Source organism: Suncus etruscus, chromosome 2 (assembly GCF_024139225.1).
Source record: "Suncus etruscus isolate mSunEtr1 chromosome 2, mSunEtr1.pri.cur, whole genome shotgun sequence".
In the NCBI taxonomy this organism is placed as follows: Eukaryota; Metazoa; Chordata; class Mammalia; order Eulipotyphla; family Soricidae; genus Suncus; species Suncus etruscus.
In genome coordinates, this window is record NC_064849.1 from 150,411,728 (window position 1) to 150,431,413 (window position 19,686).

A 19,686-nucleotide genomic window follows, 5' to 3' on the forward strand; every position below is an offset into this window, starting at 1 on the left:
AACTCTGTACATGTCTATTAATCCCAGCTCTTCAGATTTTTATTAGGGCTGTTGTTTTCTGTATTGATTGTCTGTCTGGTTGATATGTCCAGTAATGAAAGTGGAATGTTAAAGTTTCCTACTACTGTTACGTTGCTATTATTAATGTGTCTCTTGAAGGTCTATTAATAGATGTATTAAAACTTGGCTGCCCTTGTTTGCTATGTATATGTTGATACAATTAAGTGCCCTTGATGCTCTTTATGTGTTAATAATCTCTTAATATATCATGTTTATCAGTATTTTTTATTTTTCACTTATATTAGAACTCTATTTTGTCTGATAGAAATATGATCATCCTTGCTTTCTAAGCTATTATTTTCCTATGAGATTTCTTTCCAAATTTTTATTCTAAACTTCTGTTATGAAAACTCCAGTGTCAGGGTTGGAGCAATAGCACAGTGGTAGGGCTTGTGCCTTGCATGCGGCTGACCTCAGATGAACCTTGGTTCAATGCCCCAGCATCCCATATGGTCTCCCAAAGCTGGGGACAATTTTTGAGTACATAGCCAGGAGTAACCCCTGAGCATCACCAGGTGTGGCCCAAAAAACAAAAACAACAACAAAAAAAAAGAAAAAAAGAAAGAAAGAAAGAAGAAGAAAGAAAGAAAGAAGAAGAAAGAAAGAAAGAAAGAAAGAAGAAAGAAAGAAAGAAAAAAAGAAAGAAGAAAAAGAAAGAAAGAAAACTCTAGTGTCTGTTAAAATTTCCAGATGTATACGTTTTATTTCCTGATCCATAGAATCACTATATGACTTTTGATTAAAGAGTTAAATATAATTGAATAGAAAGAAATTATTGACATCAAGAATTTATTGCCACTATTCTATTAGAATTTTGGGTTGCTTGCCCACTTAGATTTTTTTTCCTTATTTTTCTTTTTTCTCTATCTTTCTACTTATTCTATGATGTTAATATTTTATATAGTTATCTGCTTATTTGTGCTTGTTGGTTATATCTAAATTTTTAAATTTTTGGTTACTATGCACCTTTACACTTGTAGTTTTAGTTTATTTTAACTGTTAACTTTAAAGCTAGTCACAAATTCTTTTTTGGAATTCCCTTTATCTTCTTTCTGTCATTTTATGATTTTTATGGATCTTTTTGGTTCATATGTATGGTTTTCTTGCATTTTATACAACATTATTAGTAATTCCTGTAGTCTTGGTTTTGAGAACAAAAATTAGTATGAAAAGTGTTTTACTACTCTTTATGAGTGATACTCTGGCAAGATATAAAAATTCATTGTTTAGAATTTCATTTAAAAATTTTTTTCTCTTTTCTTCCTTACTTTCCTATTCATTTAAATTTTTCATATAATATTCCTTTCTGGCATAGAGCTTCATTTGAGAAAATAATGTTTGTTTTATAAGTATTCGTTTATATGCAATATTTGCTTTTGCTGTATTTAGAAATATATCTCTTTTTAATACTTTCTATTTTGATTACAATGTAACTTGGTATTCTTCTGTTTAATTTTATTTGAAACTCTTTTTGTTTCCTTGCTAAAGTTTTATATCTCCCACCTCAGATTGGAGAAACTCAGCTATTATTTTATTCACCAACGTTTGTTCTTCATTAAAAAGCCCTACAGAGGCTGGAGTGATAGCATAGCAGAAGGACTTTTATCTTGCACATGGCCAACCTGGGACAGACACAGGTTCGATTCCTGGCTCCCATATGGTCCCCCGAGCCTGCCAGGCATGGTTTCTGAGCACAGAGTTAGAGGAGTAACCCCTGTGTGCCACCAGGTGTGGCTCCAAACCAAAAAACAAACAAACAAAAGAAGCCTTATGATGTGACTTGTTTGAATTGATACTGTCCCATAGATCTCATGTGTTTCCTGAACTTTCTAAGTCTTTTACTTTTCTTTGTTGTTGTTGTTGTTTATGTCCTTATGATTATTAATTATAATTGGCTTTTTTTCCATTCTGCTACTAAGAGCAATTGTCTTCTGGTACTGTAGTCTAACTCATTCATTTGTTTGGAGCTTTTTTACACTCTCTTTTATATTTTCTCTAAGTTAATTGATAGTCTCTTTCACTGATTTATTTTATATCTTTATTTAAGCACCATGATTTACAAACATGTTTGTAGTTGGATTTCAGTTATAAAAAAGAACACACTCCTTCATCAGTGCAACCTTCACACCACCAATGACCCTCTCCCCCATCTCCCTCCCCACCCAACCATGTCTGTATTTGAGACAGGCATTCTATTTCTCTCCCTCATTACCATTGTCATGATAGTTGTTAGTGTATTTTATTACTCTTACTGAACTCACCACTCTTTAGTGTAAGCTTCATATCGTGATCGGTCCTTACAATCCTCATCTCTATTGTCTCTGGGTATTATTACAATAATGTTCTTTCTTTTTCTTAAATCCAACAGATGAGTGGAAACTCTTCTGTATTTATCTCCCTCTGACTTATTTCACTCAGCATAATAGTTTCCATGTCCATCTATGTGTAGAAAAATTTCATGGCTTCATTTTTTCTGACAGCTGCATAGTATTTCCATTGAGTATATGTACCACAGTTTCTTTAGCCACTCATCTGTTGTTGGGCATCTGGATTGTTTCCGATTCTGGCTATTGTATATAGCGCTGTAATAAATATAGACGTGCAGAAGGTATTTTTGTATTGTGTTTTTGTGTTCCTAGGGTATATCCCTAGGAGTGATATAGCTGGATCACATGGGAGTTTAATTTCAGTTTTTTGAGGAATCTCCATATTGTTTTACAATAGACAGCATTCCCACCAGCAGTGAATGATCACTGATTTATTTTCATTGATATTTTCTCAGATTGTTTTTGGAAGTATAAAAAGTTCCAGTGTGCCCCCTGGCTTTTGTTCCTTTTTTTAATATGATTTAATTTTTCATTTTGTCATTAAGACTAGTGATATGTGAAAGCTCAAGGTGGAGCTCTGATAATGGTTTAAGTGGTTTAAGCAATGAAACATGGGCTGATGCTTACCAAATTGAGTCAGAGACTATGGCTTTGAGATTATGTGGGTCTGGGTGCTTGCTGAAGCCCTTGGTCATAATTACCACTGCTACTGGGAATTTGCAGTTAAAGGCTCGACATATCAGTATATCCCTAAGATCAGTGTTATTTTCCAGAGTTCGCAGTTTCTGATTCCTTATAGTGATTGTGTTCTTCATCAGGCTGGAGCAGCAACTGTGGCTCACGATCAGGAGAACCCAATAGCAACTGATCATGAAGTAACCCTGATATTAGGATATTTTTGAGTTTGCTTATGTCTGGTATCTGCATTATAGATTCAAATTGATCTGGGTTCTACTCTAAGATTGACCAGTCTTTGGTGGTATGTAGGCACAGCAGGTTAAGGTAAAACAAAAGCCAGCTTTCCTTCATCTAAACAGAAAGTTTTCATACAGACTGTAGTCTTTCAGTCCATTGTTTTCAATCAGAGAGCTGAGTAGGGGGCAAAGTGTTGGTTAGATTTATCTAAAATGGTGAAGGCAGATACTATTCTTTCCACTGTTGTTCCACCCATGCTCAACTGGGCATAGTAGAATTTGCCCTTGGGCTCTTTCTCCTATTCAGAGAGCTAAGTGATCTCTGTTGGTTTGCAGAGGCTGCTGCGAGCAATGATTAAAAAAAAAAACAAAAACAAGAAACCTTGCCTTCTGCTCAAGTTTTGTACAACTGTAGCACTGATTTTTCTGCTCCTCTATCTTTTTTTCTCAGGGTAAAGTTCCATCCATCACTTCTCCAAAGGATTGTACTATTTGGATCTGAAATCAGCTTTTGTATTCTATAGCAAGAACTCTACTCCATAAGGTGGTTGGATTTTACTGCGTTTTCTTATCTGTACCCCATGTAAGATATTTTTGTTTACTTCAGATTGATAGAAAGATAGATTGAACATAACTTTATTTTTCATAGAACATATTAGAATGCATTCCATTTCTTAGTATGCACATCTACCAATGTAATGGGAAAAAAAGAGAAGCAAAACAAACTATGCATAGGGGTCTGTGGAGTAGAAATTACTGAAATTGTTGAAATGAGCTCTGAAACAGACGGTTTCTGGTGGGGAAAATGTCAGTGTGTGAATCAAGTTCAGAAGATAGTAAGCAGTAGGTCAACATAAAGACACTGAATATAGGATCTGAGAACACATATGATTGTAAATTTGAATCTAATATATAAAAAACTCCATTGAGACATGAAAAATTATCCATTAAAAGAGTGATTTTTAATGAAAATGATTAGCAATGGTTTTAAAAATTAAGCAGTTATTTTCCCCCAGATGACCCTCAGGGAAATATATGATTCCATTCAACTTAACATTTAAATGGAGTGATAGCACAGTGGGTGGGACCTTTGACTTGCACGTGGCAAACCTGAGATCGATCTGGGCATCCCATATGGTCCCCAGAGCCTGCCAAGAATAATTTCTGAGCACAGAGCCAGGAGTAACCCCTGAGTGCTGCCAGATGTGGCCCCCAAACCCCCTAAAATTTGTATATTTTAATCCCAAGAGAAAAATTTTTCAAGCACTTGCTTGTTGTCATAGATACTCAAAGACCTGAAGAGAAAAATGGAAAAACTTTAAGACTTTCAAAACAAATGGAGAGGGGAAAAATAATTCAAAGAGAACACGAGATGGCAGTAGTTATATTATATGAAGACAAAGATTAGAAAAAGAAAAACATTTGAAATTATTTTAAAGATAACAATATTTAGCACTTTCTTTCATGGGCTTTAGTTCCTTTTCCGTTCATAGCTTACTCAGTCATTGGCTTCATGCTTACAGTACATCTGAGATTCATTCTGAATGTAGTAAAAACCCTACTCCATTACATGTGATTATTTCCTAAAATAAATCTGTTGCTGTTTCTTCATATCACTCTGTTTCTGTGTTATCTGAAGCAGAAGAATTTTGGATGGTACAAATTTGTTTTAAATGTTCTAGCATTGCTTTTTCTTTTTCTTCTAGTCGTTCATCCTTCATTTCCCACCTAAATGAAATAAAAATCACATCTTAATATATTTGTAACTTCCAACACAATTCAACACAATTCATTTCTACAGAGCCAATAGAATAAGAGTAAAAAAGGTAGAGTCAAACAAGACTCACCATTTGGCAGAGTCTTTAAAGTCTGAAATAAAAAGATACTATATTTCTAGAATTTCAAATTGGATATGAATTATAAGGATATACATACAAATAAACAAAATCTAGGATTAATAATCAGTATTTTTCCATAACATTTTTACCTCACTGATCAGTATATCAGTGTTTTAAGCTTGTCAGGAAGAAGTTGGGCAGTAAAAATAAATTAAGCAAAATAAATATACCTTAGAATCAGGTCATTCTTTTTGTAGAAATTAAATTGGATTTGAAAATCAAGTTAAATAACTTTTTAAAAAGCAGAAAAGTATTAGAAGCTTTTCATAGAACATTTGCTTTAGAAAAAAAGGATTTGGAGGATGGGTAAGTGGAAAGGGAAATGAAAGCCTAATTCTGATTGATTGAGGGATAAAAGACAAGGTTTGAATATGTATAATCTTGTAAAGTAACTATCACAATAATCTAGACACAATTAATACATTTTCTTTTCTTTTCTTTTTCTTTTTTGGGTCACACCCAGTGACACTCAGGGATTACTCCTGGCTATGCACTCAGAAATCGCTCCTGGCTTGGGATACTATATGGGATGCTGGGGGATCTAACCAAGTTTCGTTCTAGGTTAGTGCATGCAAGGCAAATGCCCTACTGCTTGTACCACCGCTCCAGCCCCATAATTAATCCTTTTTCTTCTCTTTCTTCTCTCATATATTCTAGTGTATCAGGACTGCTAGGGCATATAACATGCAACTCCCACACTCCAACAAGGAATTGTTTCCATGTATTTGGCTCCCTACTCACTATTTTTACCATCCACCATGACCTACTGTACCACACACATAAAAGTGATGTTGATGCATCTCAAAAGATGCGCAATTGCTAGAAGAACTTCATGAAAAGGATTTCTAACAAAGATGCTGCTGGTCACTTAATGCCATCTGGCAACCCAACCTCTCACTGGGACTAGGAAAGCACATTGTTTGGAGGGGGGTGCTTTTCTTGGTTTGAATAGTTAACAGAAAGCAAGGAATTGCATGTTCCATAGATATTTCCTAATAAAATTCCTATTCCAATACAGGAATTTTATTAGGAGGTATCAATGGAACAATTCTGTGTGGGTTGTTGGGTTCAGAATCCCTTGGGAGATGAGAAAAAAAGAGAGCAAAAAGAGGGGATCTACGAGATTAAGCATGAGTTTAAGTTTACATCACTTCTTCATGCTTTCTTAGAATTCTTCTCTCTTATCAGTGTCCAAACCTTAGATGGATCTAAAAACTTTATTTCTGATGGTCAATTAGGTCATTGACCATAGAGATTTTAATACTGAAAAACTGTGCCACCACGTTGTTTGTGGCAAGTGGGTAATTTTTCTAAAATCTATATTTTGATTTTATAATTTAAAATTTATACTCCAGAATTATATAATGTTATTGTCATTTTAAGATAAAAAGATATCACAATCCATTTTATTACTATTTGGTTTGGGTGTCCCACCCAGCTGTGCTCAGGGCTTACTCTGGTTCTGTGCTAAGGGATCCATTCTAGCAGATTTTAGGGGATCATCCACATTGTTGGGATTTGAAATTGGCTCAGGCAGCGAGGAAAGCAAATATCTTACCCATTAGATTATCTCTAAGATCCCACCACAAAACTCATTTTATGTAAGTGAAATTGGGCATCATTAATTTGTATGTTAGATTGAACTCTTTCTAAGCAAAAATTACATAATAAAAATTAATTATGTAGCACTTACAGTGAACATTGTTTTGTAAATTTGACATGTCACTCTACATAGTGGATAGAAAATACTATTATTTACATTCTACAGAGGAGCAAACTAAGGCACAGAATGTTAAATCTCACTTGCCCAAGCATCTTTGGATTGCTATTAGGTCATTAAGCTCTGGATCCTATACTTATAAATGAAATACAAACCATGGTTTGAAATCATTTTATAATTATTATTAATTACTGTTAAACACAATTTAACTATTCTATTACCTTAAATTTTGACTGATTTGAACTAGATATATTTAAATAAAAACTTTCAATTTTTTTGTAGATACTCTTAAGAAATCAAAACATAAAAAATTAAGTTTGTTATTTTTTCTCCATGTAAATATATTAATATTATATTGTGTAAATGAGTTATTTCATGAATATCAACAGAGCAAAATATGTAATATGCATATAAATATTTTGATCATTGTCTTTGCTTGTGAAAACTGAAAGCACAGCCTCTGCTTCATTAAAAATCTGTATACTTAATGTAATTTAAATGAATTCTAAACATAATAGAAGCCAAGATGAGAATTTCTGAAACTTCATGGCAAAAGATTCCTCACAGTATGATTAAGCTATTATCAATTAATGATAGTAGGCACAGTTATTTACCTACTACAACCTTCTTATATTTTCTCCATTTCTATTAAGAAGAAATCAGTTTGCAAAAGAATAAATTATGACAATGAAAGGGGGAAATGCTATTAGAACTATACTTTCCTAATTACTTTGATTATTTAAAAACAAAAGCACTGGGGATAGAAAATTTACATTTTTTTTTCTTTGCCACAATTCTTATTATATTCATGACTTTAGATTATTGGGTTCTATTATTTGGGACCCAATGGAGCTCAGGGGAATATGTAGCGTTGGGGTTTGAACCAGGCCTCCTGCTCATTGAACTATCTTTCGGTTCAACACATCTACAAATTCTTAAGATAAGTTAATATCTAACCCATATTGATTTTACGTTTTATTAACACTGCAAAAAAAAAAGTCAATTCTAATTAAAGAAAGTTTGGGAAAGAACACAATTTATCAATTTCCTAATCATCATTGACTAGGAAACTGTTCTCTTTGGTTTGTAGAATACCTGGTGGTGCTCAGAGTTTACTCCTAACTCTGAGCTCAGGTATTATTTCTGGTCAGGCTTTGGGGACCACAGTGGGTGTCAGTCACATGCAAGGCAAAAGTCCTGCCTTTTATACTATTATTCTGACAGGCCCTGACTGGAAAATCTAATTGAAAATGTCTATCCTTAATTTCCTACAAAAAAACATTTAATTTCTTTAGTGCGAGCGTATCTCTACAAAAATCAGAATATGTTTGAACCAATTTATTTTAGTTCTAAAACTGATGATAGAGTAATAATCATTTTTGTTTTTCCTTTGGCAACGTACTAAGTAGTCTATTGCTAAATTTCCAACCTAACTATTCTGAAAAAAAGTTCAACTGACTTGATGTTAGAAGTAAACCCTCAGCAATATTAGGTGTGGCCCCAAACCAACAAAATAATAGTAATACAAAATGAGTTTGCTAAGAAATGGGGTAGGAAAGCAAGGGAAACTCAGGTCATTTGTGAAGGGACACAGAAATTGGTGGTGGGTTTGGAATTAAAGCACTGAATGCCCAAAATTCTGTTACCAACAGCTTTGTAAAGGGAGGGAGGTAGGGATAGAGGGAGGGAGATAGGAAGAAAGGAAAGAAGGAAAGGAGGAAGGAAAGAAGGGAGGGAGGAAGGGAGAAAGAGTGGGAGGAAGGAAGGGAGGAAAGGAAGAAAGGAAGGAAGGAAGGGAGGAAGGAAGGAAGGAAGGAAAGAAGGAAGGAAGGAAGGAAGGAAGGAAGGAAGGAAGGAAGGAAGGAAGGGAGGGAGGGAGGGAGGGAGGGAGGGAGGGAGGAAAGATGGAAGGTAGAAAGGAAGGGAGGGAGGAAGGAAGGGAGGAGGGAAGGAAAGGAGGAAGGAAGGGAGGGAGGGAAGATGGAAGGAAGAAAGAAAGGGAGGGATGGAGGAAGGAAGAGAGGGAGGAAGGGAGGGGGAGGGAGGAAGAAATAGAGGGAGGAAAGGAGGGAGGGTGGGAGGAAGAAAGAGAGGGAGGGAGGGAGGGAGAGAAGTAGGGTGGGAGGGAGGAAGGAAGGAAGAAAGGAAAAAATTGTGTCTGTTAAAAATAAAAAGGACTAGACCTCTAAGAAAGTTTGGTGAGTAGATAGCACTAACCTAAGACCAATTAGTCATATATTTTTTAGATGTTTTCATGGATGGATGTATATATTAGAGCAGGTCAGGAGATCCTTTTGGGGATGCAATGTATAAAGGTTTATACTATCACAGAAACAAGTGCTCTAGAGTCCTGAAAGCAGGAAAGAGCATCCAACTGCAAACAGTTCAGCAACACAGAATCTTAAGTATGAGGTCTCTCCTTTCTTTTTATTAGTGGAAAAATAAAAAAAAAACCCTCAAATCTGTGAACTCAATAGTATACTAATTAAGACAGGCTTTGGTATCAATCTAACATAGAATTAAATATTTATCCACTTATTGAATAAGTTTTGGCTAGTTCTTTTTTGTTGTCTGTTTTATTTTTGGGCCACACCTGGCAGGGTTTACTCCTGGCTCTGCACTCAGATATCGTTCCTGGCAGACTTAGTGGACCATATGGAATGCTGGGAATCAAACCCAGATCTGTCCTTGGTCAGCCGCGTGCAAGGCAAATGCCCTACCGCTATCTCTCTGGTCCAGTTTTGGCTAGTTCTTAACCCTTTTCTATGCCTCAGTGTTCTTTTCTATAAAATGGGGTCAGAAGAGTTCAACTGGAACACAGTGTAATTTGTTTATGTATTGCCTGTAATTTCATTCTATAATGTCAGAGGTTAGTGGTGTGACAGAGTCTTTATGCAACTATAGTCCTAAATGGACAGGATTATCTGACATTGATAAATTGGTCTAGACAAAAACAATAATTCCTTGGCACACTGTTTTAAAGGAATTGCTTCGCAGAGTGAATAAGCTACAGCTTGTTTAGCAGGGAAGGAAAGGCTGAAACTCAGATACCTTCCCTGCTCTGTTCTTGCTTCCATTTTACTTTAAAACAGTCAGCAGAGCATAATACACGCTATAATAAGTCATGGTTTACCTGGAAAGCACAAAATATACATCATAACTTGATAATCTTAAAGTTTCTGTATCTTGTTATTCAAGATCCAATTCCTTTATTCCTGATGGCTCCTATTCTGCTTATGCTATGCTATGCCCACCTTACATTTTTTTCAGAGAAATTGACAAGATAGAAATTTCCAGTCCTTCCTTCTACCTCACATAAGTGTTTATACAGGGTTTACTCTTGATTTTGCACTCAAGGCATAATCACTACCTGGCTGGGACCAGGAAGTGCCGGGAATTGAACTTGAGTTGGCCAAGTGCAAAGCAATGCCCTATTCACTGGACTATGGCTCTGGCCATGGTGAATATGACAATCACCCTGGTGATTGTCTATTCACCAATATTTGCTGACTACTCTAAAGTTTTATTTATTTTTATTTTTTTAAACTTAGGTGACATTGCCTACCTGTGAGGAAATGTGGTGTACAACTTGGTTGTAACTAGTGAGAGTAATTCTAGGACTCAGTAAACTAAAATTTTTTTCATTGTGATTTTCATATTGTGATCAGACTAGATGCTACGTAATTCAACAGAGAACAAGCATATTAGGATTAAAACACTGAGAGGGAATTTACAAAAGAGATATGGAGTGGTTCTGAAGACCTGTCCACCTTTTGGACAGGTCTAAAACTACCAATAGCATTCCTGCTGAGAAACATATGCCCTAGAATAATGTCAAAGTATTCCTATCTAATTCATAACTGTAATTTAATTGATTTTAAATTTACTGCTTAGAGTATTCTTTTCTAAAGAGATTAGAAGCCAGGGCACTGGATTTGAACCCCTTTAAGTCATAAAACCTGGACTCATAATATAATTAGTGCCTCAGTTCTCTCTCAATTAAGTGAGAATAACACTCTGCTTCATAAAGATGCTGAAAAGATTAAATTACTAAGTATACATAATATAGAATAGGATTCATAGAGAAATAACTATCCTATTATCATATTTATTTTGTATATCAGTTAAAGTACCAAATAGCCGAAAACATGAATAAAATAATAATAAATAATAATAAAATTATAAATAACTAAATAATAAAAATAAATAATAAAGAATGAATAAAATAAAAGCCTGAATAAAATATGTGCCTATGTTTCTTGCAATAACAAGAGCTAGAAGTGATTTCTGGCATGGTTTAGAGAGCTTTATAATAACAGGTTTAGTTCTCTTCCCCTATATCTCAGTGTCAAGGTAGTTGTTATAGCTTTAACATGATCTCTTTGGAGGCAGGAAAAAGAAGGAAAGTACCAATCTTTAATGTCCCATTTTATCAGGGACCTTTCCTACATCCCCCCAAGCACATACTGAACTATAATGTCTAGGTTTGAATCATCTCACTGCCTTTTATTATCTGTGTTATATTGAGCAAGTTTCTTTACTTCTGTGTCTCAAACACAAAGTAGGAAGATGGTAATAACAGATCTCAATGCATTGTTGTAAAGAGTAGTTAAGCATTTTGTAAGATGTTATTATTTCTGAAATGAGAATCTACTTCCAATTCAAGTGACTTCCCAGAGATTCCACTTTGATATTCATTTTTCTATTCTGTCCCTTCATAGTGTTTTATATGACAGGTTATCTCTATTATAAATGAGAATAAAAAGTTTTATAGGAATTTTACTTAGTGTTCTATTATATATTCTTATGACCCATTGTCCTTCATGTAGGAGATGGCTCATGTTTAGTTCACTGCATTCAGCCTAGCAGAGTAAGGCTGTTGTTGGTATTTTGTTGTTGTTGTTATTATGATCCCTTTTAAAGTATAGTTAATAATGATGGAATTTGATCCTCCTATTATTGGCATTTCTCCTGAAATGACAGTAAAATGTTTGAATATAAAATGTATCTTGAAATGAACTTTCTGAATTAATGTTATTATTAAAAATTTATGTAGGTACTTTATAGTTACAAAGTGTTTTACAATTATTTATTAGCTAACTGTAGTGTTAAACAACATTAGCCATCTGGGCAAATTAATGATTTCAAATTTTCCTACCAGTTGGTAGCTGAACAGAGAAAAGTTAAACTGTATTAGATTTTGTACTTGTGGAACAAATATTTTTGTTCTTCTATCCTCCTCTTGACTAACATAATGCTGTCTTGCTTCAAAGGGTAGCCATCAGTCAGGTAAAAATCTCCTATTCTCTTTTACTGTTCTGTTAATGTGAGCTCTGGGCACAATCCTGGACCATTTTATCTTCTCTATTGGAGGAGCCCTCTTCTATTCATTTAGTATTTGAATGATGCAATATTCTCCATAAAGAATTCACAGCTCATTTCATTGCCACACCAAGTTTGCAATGAGTGCCTGGGCCAGATTATTTAATCTTAGTCTGTATTCTACCTTGGAGGTATTTCTTTTAAGCTATCACTCTGATTTTTTTTTTTGAGTTCTGTATTAATTTCACTTATTTATCTGTCGAAATTTTCTGTTTCCCTTACTTGAAATTCTTTCCTATGTATATATCCATACCTGAATACTATTCTTCAGAGCCAGTTAACATCCTATCTCTTGCGTAATGTAGGATGGGACTTAACCCTGATGAAATTGTCTTCTTGTTTCCTTTGCAGTACCTGATATTGTCACTATATTGGTCAATAAACTAAATATTGCTTTGTCATACTTCCCAGGTACTATCTTATTATATGATGATTACATTATATATCTTTTCACATGAATGACCTTTTCATCAATACTTACAATCCTTAATGAATACTTTCAATTATCTGTAATTTATATTTCAAATATATTATTTGAAATGCCACATTTCATATAACAAACCTAAAACCAAGCATTTGACTTTTCATACTTAATGAAATTAGCTGAATCTAATTGAATATTTTTATTTCCAATTTTTAGAAACAGCAATACATACTGCTAAGAAAATGGATATGCTTTATATGATTTAAGTGACTTCAGAAGTCACTTTAAGAACACACTAGAACTGGGTTGCTGCTGTGTGCTCTGAAGCACTGCAGGCAGATATACTGGACTACCTTCTTTTTTGGGGGGAGGAGGGCTTTTTGGGTCACACCCGACCACACTCAGGGTTATTCCTGGCTCTGTGCTCAGAAATCGCTCCTGGCAGACACAGGGGAACCATATGGGATGCCGGGATTCAAACCACCCTCCATCCTGGATTGGCTTGCTTGCAAGGCAAATGCCCTACTGCTGTGCTATCTCTCCGGCCCCATAGACCACCTTCTTAACTCACCCATGTTCTGGATGTTGGCCCTCCCCACCCATCATTCCCTGGGGTGCTTCTCCGAGATGAGCTGTCCTGCCCACAAAGGATGCAGCAAGACGGCCACTTGTGTCTTCTAGCCAATGAATCCCACCATAACATGAGGGAAAAAAAATTACAAGTGTGACAATGGGGAAACATTGCAGGACAACACCATACATAGAAAATGCAAATGGCAGCTCTGATGACCTAAAAAGTCACAACCACCTAGTTAGCCTCTTAGATAAGGAGTTTAGAGAAGAAATATGGAGGATATTCATAGAACTCCAAGAAAGAATAGATAGAGCTGAACTGACCACAAAGGCAGAAATCAGAAAACTTCAAACTGAAATAACAGGTCTAAAAACTCAGTAGATTAAATGAAAACTTCAATGGAAAACCTCTCCAACAGAGTAGCACAAGTGAGCTAAGAGATGAGATACAGAACAACTCCATACAGCAGAAGAGATTGGAAAAGAACCTTAAAGCAAATGGTCAGACAATGGAGCAAGTACTCAAAGAATATGAACAGATGAAAATAGAAGTCTTTGATAAATTCAACAACAAAAAAGAATCATTGGAGCCCAGAGATCCAGGAAGAAAATTCCAAGGAAGAATCAACAGTCAAGGACATCATTACAGAGAATCTCCCAGAGCTAAATATGGCATGCAACCAAATCCTGCATGACCAGAGAGTACCAGCTAGAAGAGACTCAAGGAGATGCACCTAAGATACATCCTAGTCATGGTGATGAATCCCACAGATAAAGATAGAATGCTTAAGGCAGCAAGATCGAAGGGGGAAATTACTAGTCAAAGGAGCATCCTTAGGTTTACAGAAGACCTGTAACATGAAACCCTCAAGGCAAGAAGGCAGTGGTGGTATATAGTGACAAAACTCAACAAAATGAATGCTTCACCTAGAATACTGCACCCAGCCAGACTCACTTTCATGTTTGAAGAAAGTATACATAGCTTCACAGATAAACAACAGCTGTAAGACTCAAAATCAGCCTTAAAAAAAAAACCTGAAAGGTCTACATTAAAACAAGACAGACCAACAAATACACCAACCTTTTACACAAAGATAACACTAAATCCCATGAGGAGGGAAAATGGGGGCATTGGTGGTGGGAATATTGCACTGGTGAAGAAAGGTGTTCATTTTATGACCAAAACCAACTACAATCATGTTTGTAATCATGGTGCTTAAAAATATTATCTAAAAGTAAATAAATTAAAATAAAAACATAATGGTTCTGGGACCAGAGATACGGTAGAGCTAGTGGGATGCTTGATTTGTACATGGTCAACCAATGTTCAATTCTTGGCATCTGATATGGTGCAGTAAATACCCTCAGAAGTGAGCATCACCTAGTGTGGTAGCCAAAACCAAAAAAGAAAAAAAGAAAAAAAAAAAAGGACACTGGGCTAAATTAGCAAAACAGTAAAACTTTGGAAAACTCTAATTAATGATAATAGTACAAAATTTATCACAGAGAACTCCCTATATAAGATATAATATATGAGGTTATATATAAAATTATGGTAAAATTACTTATAAATTACTTGCTAACTTGAACTTTTTTTAATTTTTTGTCTTCCAATTCACAATAAAGACCAGGCAAAGGGCCTGGGTTGAGGTGTATATGGGGTGCATTTACTGTACCTCCTCTTTCTATACAGTCAGTATAAAGAACACAGCCTGTGGTAAGAACTGGGAGGTGTTATCTTTTCTTTTTTTATTTTTTTAATATATATAAAATCCTTCACCAGTGCACATTCCCATGACCAATATCCCAAGTGTCCTTCCTCCCCACCCCACACCAGCCTGTACTCTAGGCAGGCTTTCTACTTCCTTCATTCAGTCACATTTTGTTATAGTTCTCAGTGTAATTATTTCTGTGACTGCACTAAACAATCCCTGTGGTGAGCTTCATGTTGGGAGCTGGACCCTCCAGTCCTCCTCTATTTTGTCTCTGAGAATCATTACACAAATGTTTTTCATTTTTCCCAAAACCCATAGATGAGGGAGACCATTCTGTGTTTATCTCTCTCCCTCTGACTTATTTCACTTAGCATAATAAATTCCATGTATAGGAAAATTTCATGACTTCATCTCTTCTGATGGCTGCATAATATTCCATTGTGTATATGTACCATAATTTCTTTAACCATTCATCTATTGAGGGGTATCTAGGCTGTTTCCAGAGTTTGGCTATTGTAAATAATGCTGTTATGAATATAGATGTGAGAAAGGGAATTTTGTATTGTATTTTTGTGTTCCTAGGATATATCCCTAGGAGTGGTATAGCTGGATTGTATGGGAGCTCAACTTCCAGCTTTTGGAGAAATCTCCATATTGCTTTCCACAAAGGTTGGACCAGGCGGCATTCCCACCAGCAGTGAATAAGAGTTCCTTTCTCTCCACATCCCCGCCTGCACTGCTTGTTCTCATTTTTTCCTGACGTGTGCCAATCTCTATGGTATGAGATGGTACCTCATAGTTGTTTTGATTTGCATCTCCCTGATGATTAGTGATGTGGAACATTTTTCATGTGCCTTTTAACCATTTGTATTTCTTTTTTGTCAAAGTGTCCGTTCATTTCTTCTCCCCATTTTTTGATGGTGTTACTGTATTTTCTGGCATATAAGACGACTGAGCGTATAAGATGACCCCCTAATTTTACAGTTAAAACATAGGTTTAGGCCTATATTCACTGTATAAGACAGAACGTTCCTGTGCTGCAACTGTATGTACCACAGTGAGCCAATTACAACAAACAAAGGTTCAGAGACTATACTATAATAGACTTCCTCTCTGACTCTGGCCAATACGAGCAAGCTTTTTACAGTGTAGATTCCAGTATAGAACATTGTCTAATTTGCATGCATAAAAAGTCTGCTTGGATTGGCTGAGTTAGAGAGGTGGTCCGAGCAGCCTGGCAGTGATTGGTGCAAGATCGAGTTGGAAAATTTGTTTTGTGGCAATATTCAGACAATTTTCGTTTAGCGGCATATTGAAACATTTTTCGGGATATATTAGGCGTATAAGACAACCCCTGATTTTCGGTTGACTATATTTTTGTTTCAAAAGTCGTCTTATACACCGGAAAATATGGTAGATGTTTTTTTCTTGTAAAGTTCTGTCAGTGTCTTGTATATTTTGGATATTAACTCCTTATCTGATGGGTATTGGGTGAATAGTTTCTCCCACTCAGTGGGAGGCTCTTGTATTCTGGACACTATTTCCTTTGAGGTGCAGAAGCTTCTCAGCTTAATATAGTCCCATTTATTTATTTCTGCTTTCACTTGTTTGGAGAGTATGGTTTCCTCTTTAAAGATAACTTTAGTCTCAATGTCATGGAGTGTTTGACCTACATGTTGTTCTATATACTTTATGATTTCAGGTCTGATATTGAGGTCTTTAATCCATTTGGATTTTACCTTTGTACATGATGTTAACTGGAGGTCTAAATTCGCTTTTTACAGTAGCTAGCCAGTTATGCCAACATTACTTATCTTGAACTTTTAAACTTTGTTTGAGAGATGTGCCTTGTTTAGTGATTTATTTGATATGACAAATGAGAAACATTTTATAAAATTTTAAGTTTGCTCATCAAAACAGTAAATTATTGCAGAGGAGATGAACATATGGTCTGTCCTAGGGAAAGTTAAACAGTCAATTCGTTATATAGGCCCGGCTCAGTAATGTTCTAACTTACTATTTAAAATCCTTAGAGAATTTTTTTGGGGGGTGGGGCCTTCCAATGGAGACCAGAAGATCTGCTGGACAAATTCTAAAAGAGCTGTAGCATTTCCTTAGAGATTTTTTAAAAAAATTTTCTTGACTCAGCATGAATTACAAAATTATTCACGAGGAATTTCAGACATTTAATGTTCCAACACCAATTCCTTCACCAGTGTCTGCTTCCTTCCATCTATATCCCCAGTTTCAATCCTGCCCTTAGCTGCCTCTACAGCAGGCACTTCTCACACCTTCTTTCTTCTTTTTAGGTATAGTAGCTTATAATACCATCACTGATATACATGATTAAATGTTGTGTATGTCACTTCCCCTTCTTTCATCTCCCTATTCTCCTCTAGAGAGAACACTTTCCTATGTCATTGATATAGTGGTCCATTCCCTGACTTAACCACTGCAGTCATCCAGTGCCTAGCTTCCTACTATGGATCAATTTAAATCCTATAAAGATTTTTAAAATATTTAAGTTTAGGTATGAATTGTAGTCATTTATTAGGTACTGTTTGTCATTTCTTTATATTTTGACCAAGGCATAATTCAAATACTTTTATTTATTTATTGTGAAGGAAAATAGATTTTTATTGAATTATTTATTTTTTATGAGTCAAGATAAGAATGTTATTGAAACTTATTTAGATATATTTGAGGGGGTTGGAGAGATAAGTACAGACAGTAGGACACTTGCCTTGCACATGGCCAACTCGAGTTTGATTTCTGGCATCCCATATTGTCTCTGGAGCATCGCCAGGAGCAATTCCTGATCACAGTGTCAGGAGCAACTCCTGATCATTGCTGAGTGTGACCCAAAAACCAAGAAATAAGAAAATAAGTGACTGATAAAGAAAGGAATATGCATTTGTGAGAGAACACAGGTTTCTCTAGAGTGGAATTAGCTAGCAAAGAGACATAAACAAACGAGTAAAATACGTGTTTGAGGTAGAACACAGTCTTAAAGGGCAAGCTCTAGATGGCTTTTGAGAGATCATGCATTTGTTTCTTGAACCATAAAGAAATCTGTTTGGGGAATAATTCTATTTCTTCTTATTCACTGTAAAGGAATAATTAATGTCACAAGGCATACTTTAAAAATTACCATTATTAAATTCAATGGTAAAATATAGAAACTACAGAATTAGATGTTCTAAAGACATTTCTACAGGAAGATGATGTTGAATAGTGCTTAGTTCCAAAGGCCAAAGTTTAGGAAAGTAAGAATAATATCACAAATAGTATAATTCATGAATGGCAAAGGGAAACCTATTATGAGCCAGAAAATAAGCTTCATATGGATCATGAATATTGAAAAGCACCATATTTTAGTACCTCTTTTTCCTCCCATAAACAAAACATAAGTTTAGAATTAATCTCTTTGCTTTTAACAACAATAAAGTTAAAAAATGAAACAGCCCTCTTTCTGATATGTTCTCCACATGATACAACACTAAACCACTTTTACCTAATTATTTTAAAGGACTCATTTTTAAGAAATAGAAAGTTTCACTCCAACTCCTTTCACATTCATTTAGTGGAAATGGAAATATCAATATAATTTTTGTATACCACAGATTATTTATTTCTTATTTTTATTTTATCTAAAATAGAAGAGTTCACCCTGATTCAAATACCAGCATTCCATATGACCACCCCTCACCCAAGCACTTCTGAGCACAGAGCCAGGAGTAACTCTTAAGCACTGTCAGGTGTAACCCAAAAACCAAAAAAATAAAAATAGAATAGTTCAAACTTGCCTTATAGGTTGTATTTTTTTTCTCAGAAATCACTCCTGGCTTGGGGGTCCATATGGGATGCTGGGGGATCGAACCACAGTCCATTTTAGGCTAGTGCATGCAAGGCAGACGCCTTACTGCTTGCGCCACTGCTCCGGCCCCTTAGGTTGTAATTTCTAACGCTTAAATTTTTTAGCTTCCCATTGAACTTTTTATTAGATCTTTAGAATAGTTTAATAATAAAGCTCCCACATGGAAGTTACATATTTATACTGTAATATCACTTTGATAAGGGAACAGAGAACCAATATTTAACTGTTATTTCTAATTTAATTTAGTAACCCCACAAAGTAAATTAAGGTAAGGTGTGCTAATTATAGGAAAAACTCAATCAGAAGAAAAACAAAAATAGTTCAAAATTGTTAAGAACTTGATTTACTTGCAATGCTTCTTTCAAATAAGAGTGAAAATGTTTCTTCTAATTTACATAGGACATGATGTATTAAAATGTGGAAAGAAATAGACAGAAATATAGCTATTACCTGTACACTTCTATCACAACCCTATTAAGTGTATGCTATCATAAATTACCAATTTGGTTGCTGGCAATATCCAAGAATTTGTTATATAATTATCATAACTAGCTATATATTTAGTTTATCCTGCTACTTATGCAAGAATTAAAATGTTTATTCTTTGGTAAGGTAGTTTATTGCTTTTTCTACTACTAGTGCAATAGAAGGAACCTTCCCAAGCTCAGAGACAAGCAAAATCCCTTTAATTTGAATTTATAGCTTTGAGAGACAACCTGCAACATAACATAACTGCCCAAGCAATTTATTTTAATTAATGTGATTTGTTTTATATATGTGTGTAGATGGGAATGTT

General features: G+C 35.2%; 1 protein-coding gene and 2 non-coding genes across 3 annotated transcripts in view; all 3 read right to left on the reverse strand.

Moving 5' to 3' along the window:
* Window positions 1–4,703: 4,703 nt before the first annotated feature.
* KIAA0825 (KIAA0825 ortholog) overlaps window positions 4,704–19,686 on the reverse strand; it is a 390,853-nt gene continuing 375,870 nt past the window's right edge. Inside the window, exon 19 of the mRNA XM_049769174.1 lies at window positions 4,704–5,029. Coding sequence (XP_049625131.1) covers window positions 4,915–5,029 — 115 coding nt within the window. The 3' untranslated portion in view covers window positions 4,704–4,914. The remainder of the gene's footprint in view (window positions 5,030–19,686) is intronic.
* LOC126002557 (small nucleolar RNA SNORA51) lies at window positions 14,900–15,032 on the reverse strand. Its single transcript, XR_007493244.1, has one exon. It is a non-coding gene; the product is annotated as a small nucleolar RNA SNORA51 (small nucleolar RNA).
* On the reverse strand, window positions 17,064–17,125 carry LOC126002423 (U7 small nuclear RNA). The gene has a single exon (XR_007493132.1). It is a non-coding gene; the product is annotated as a U7 small nuclear RNA (small nuclear RNA).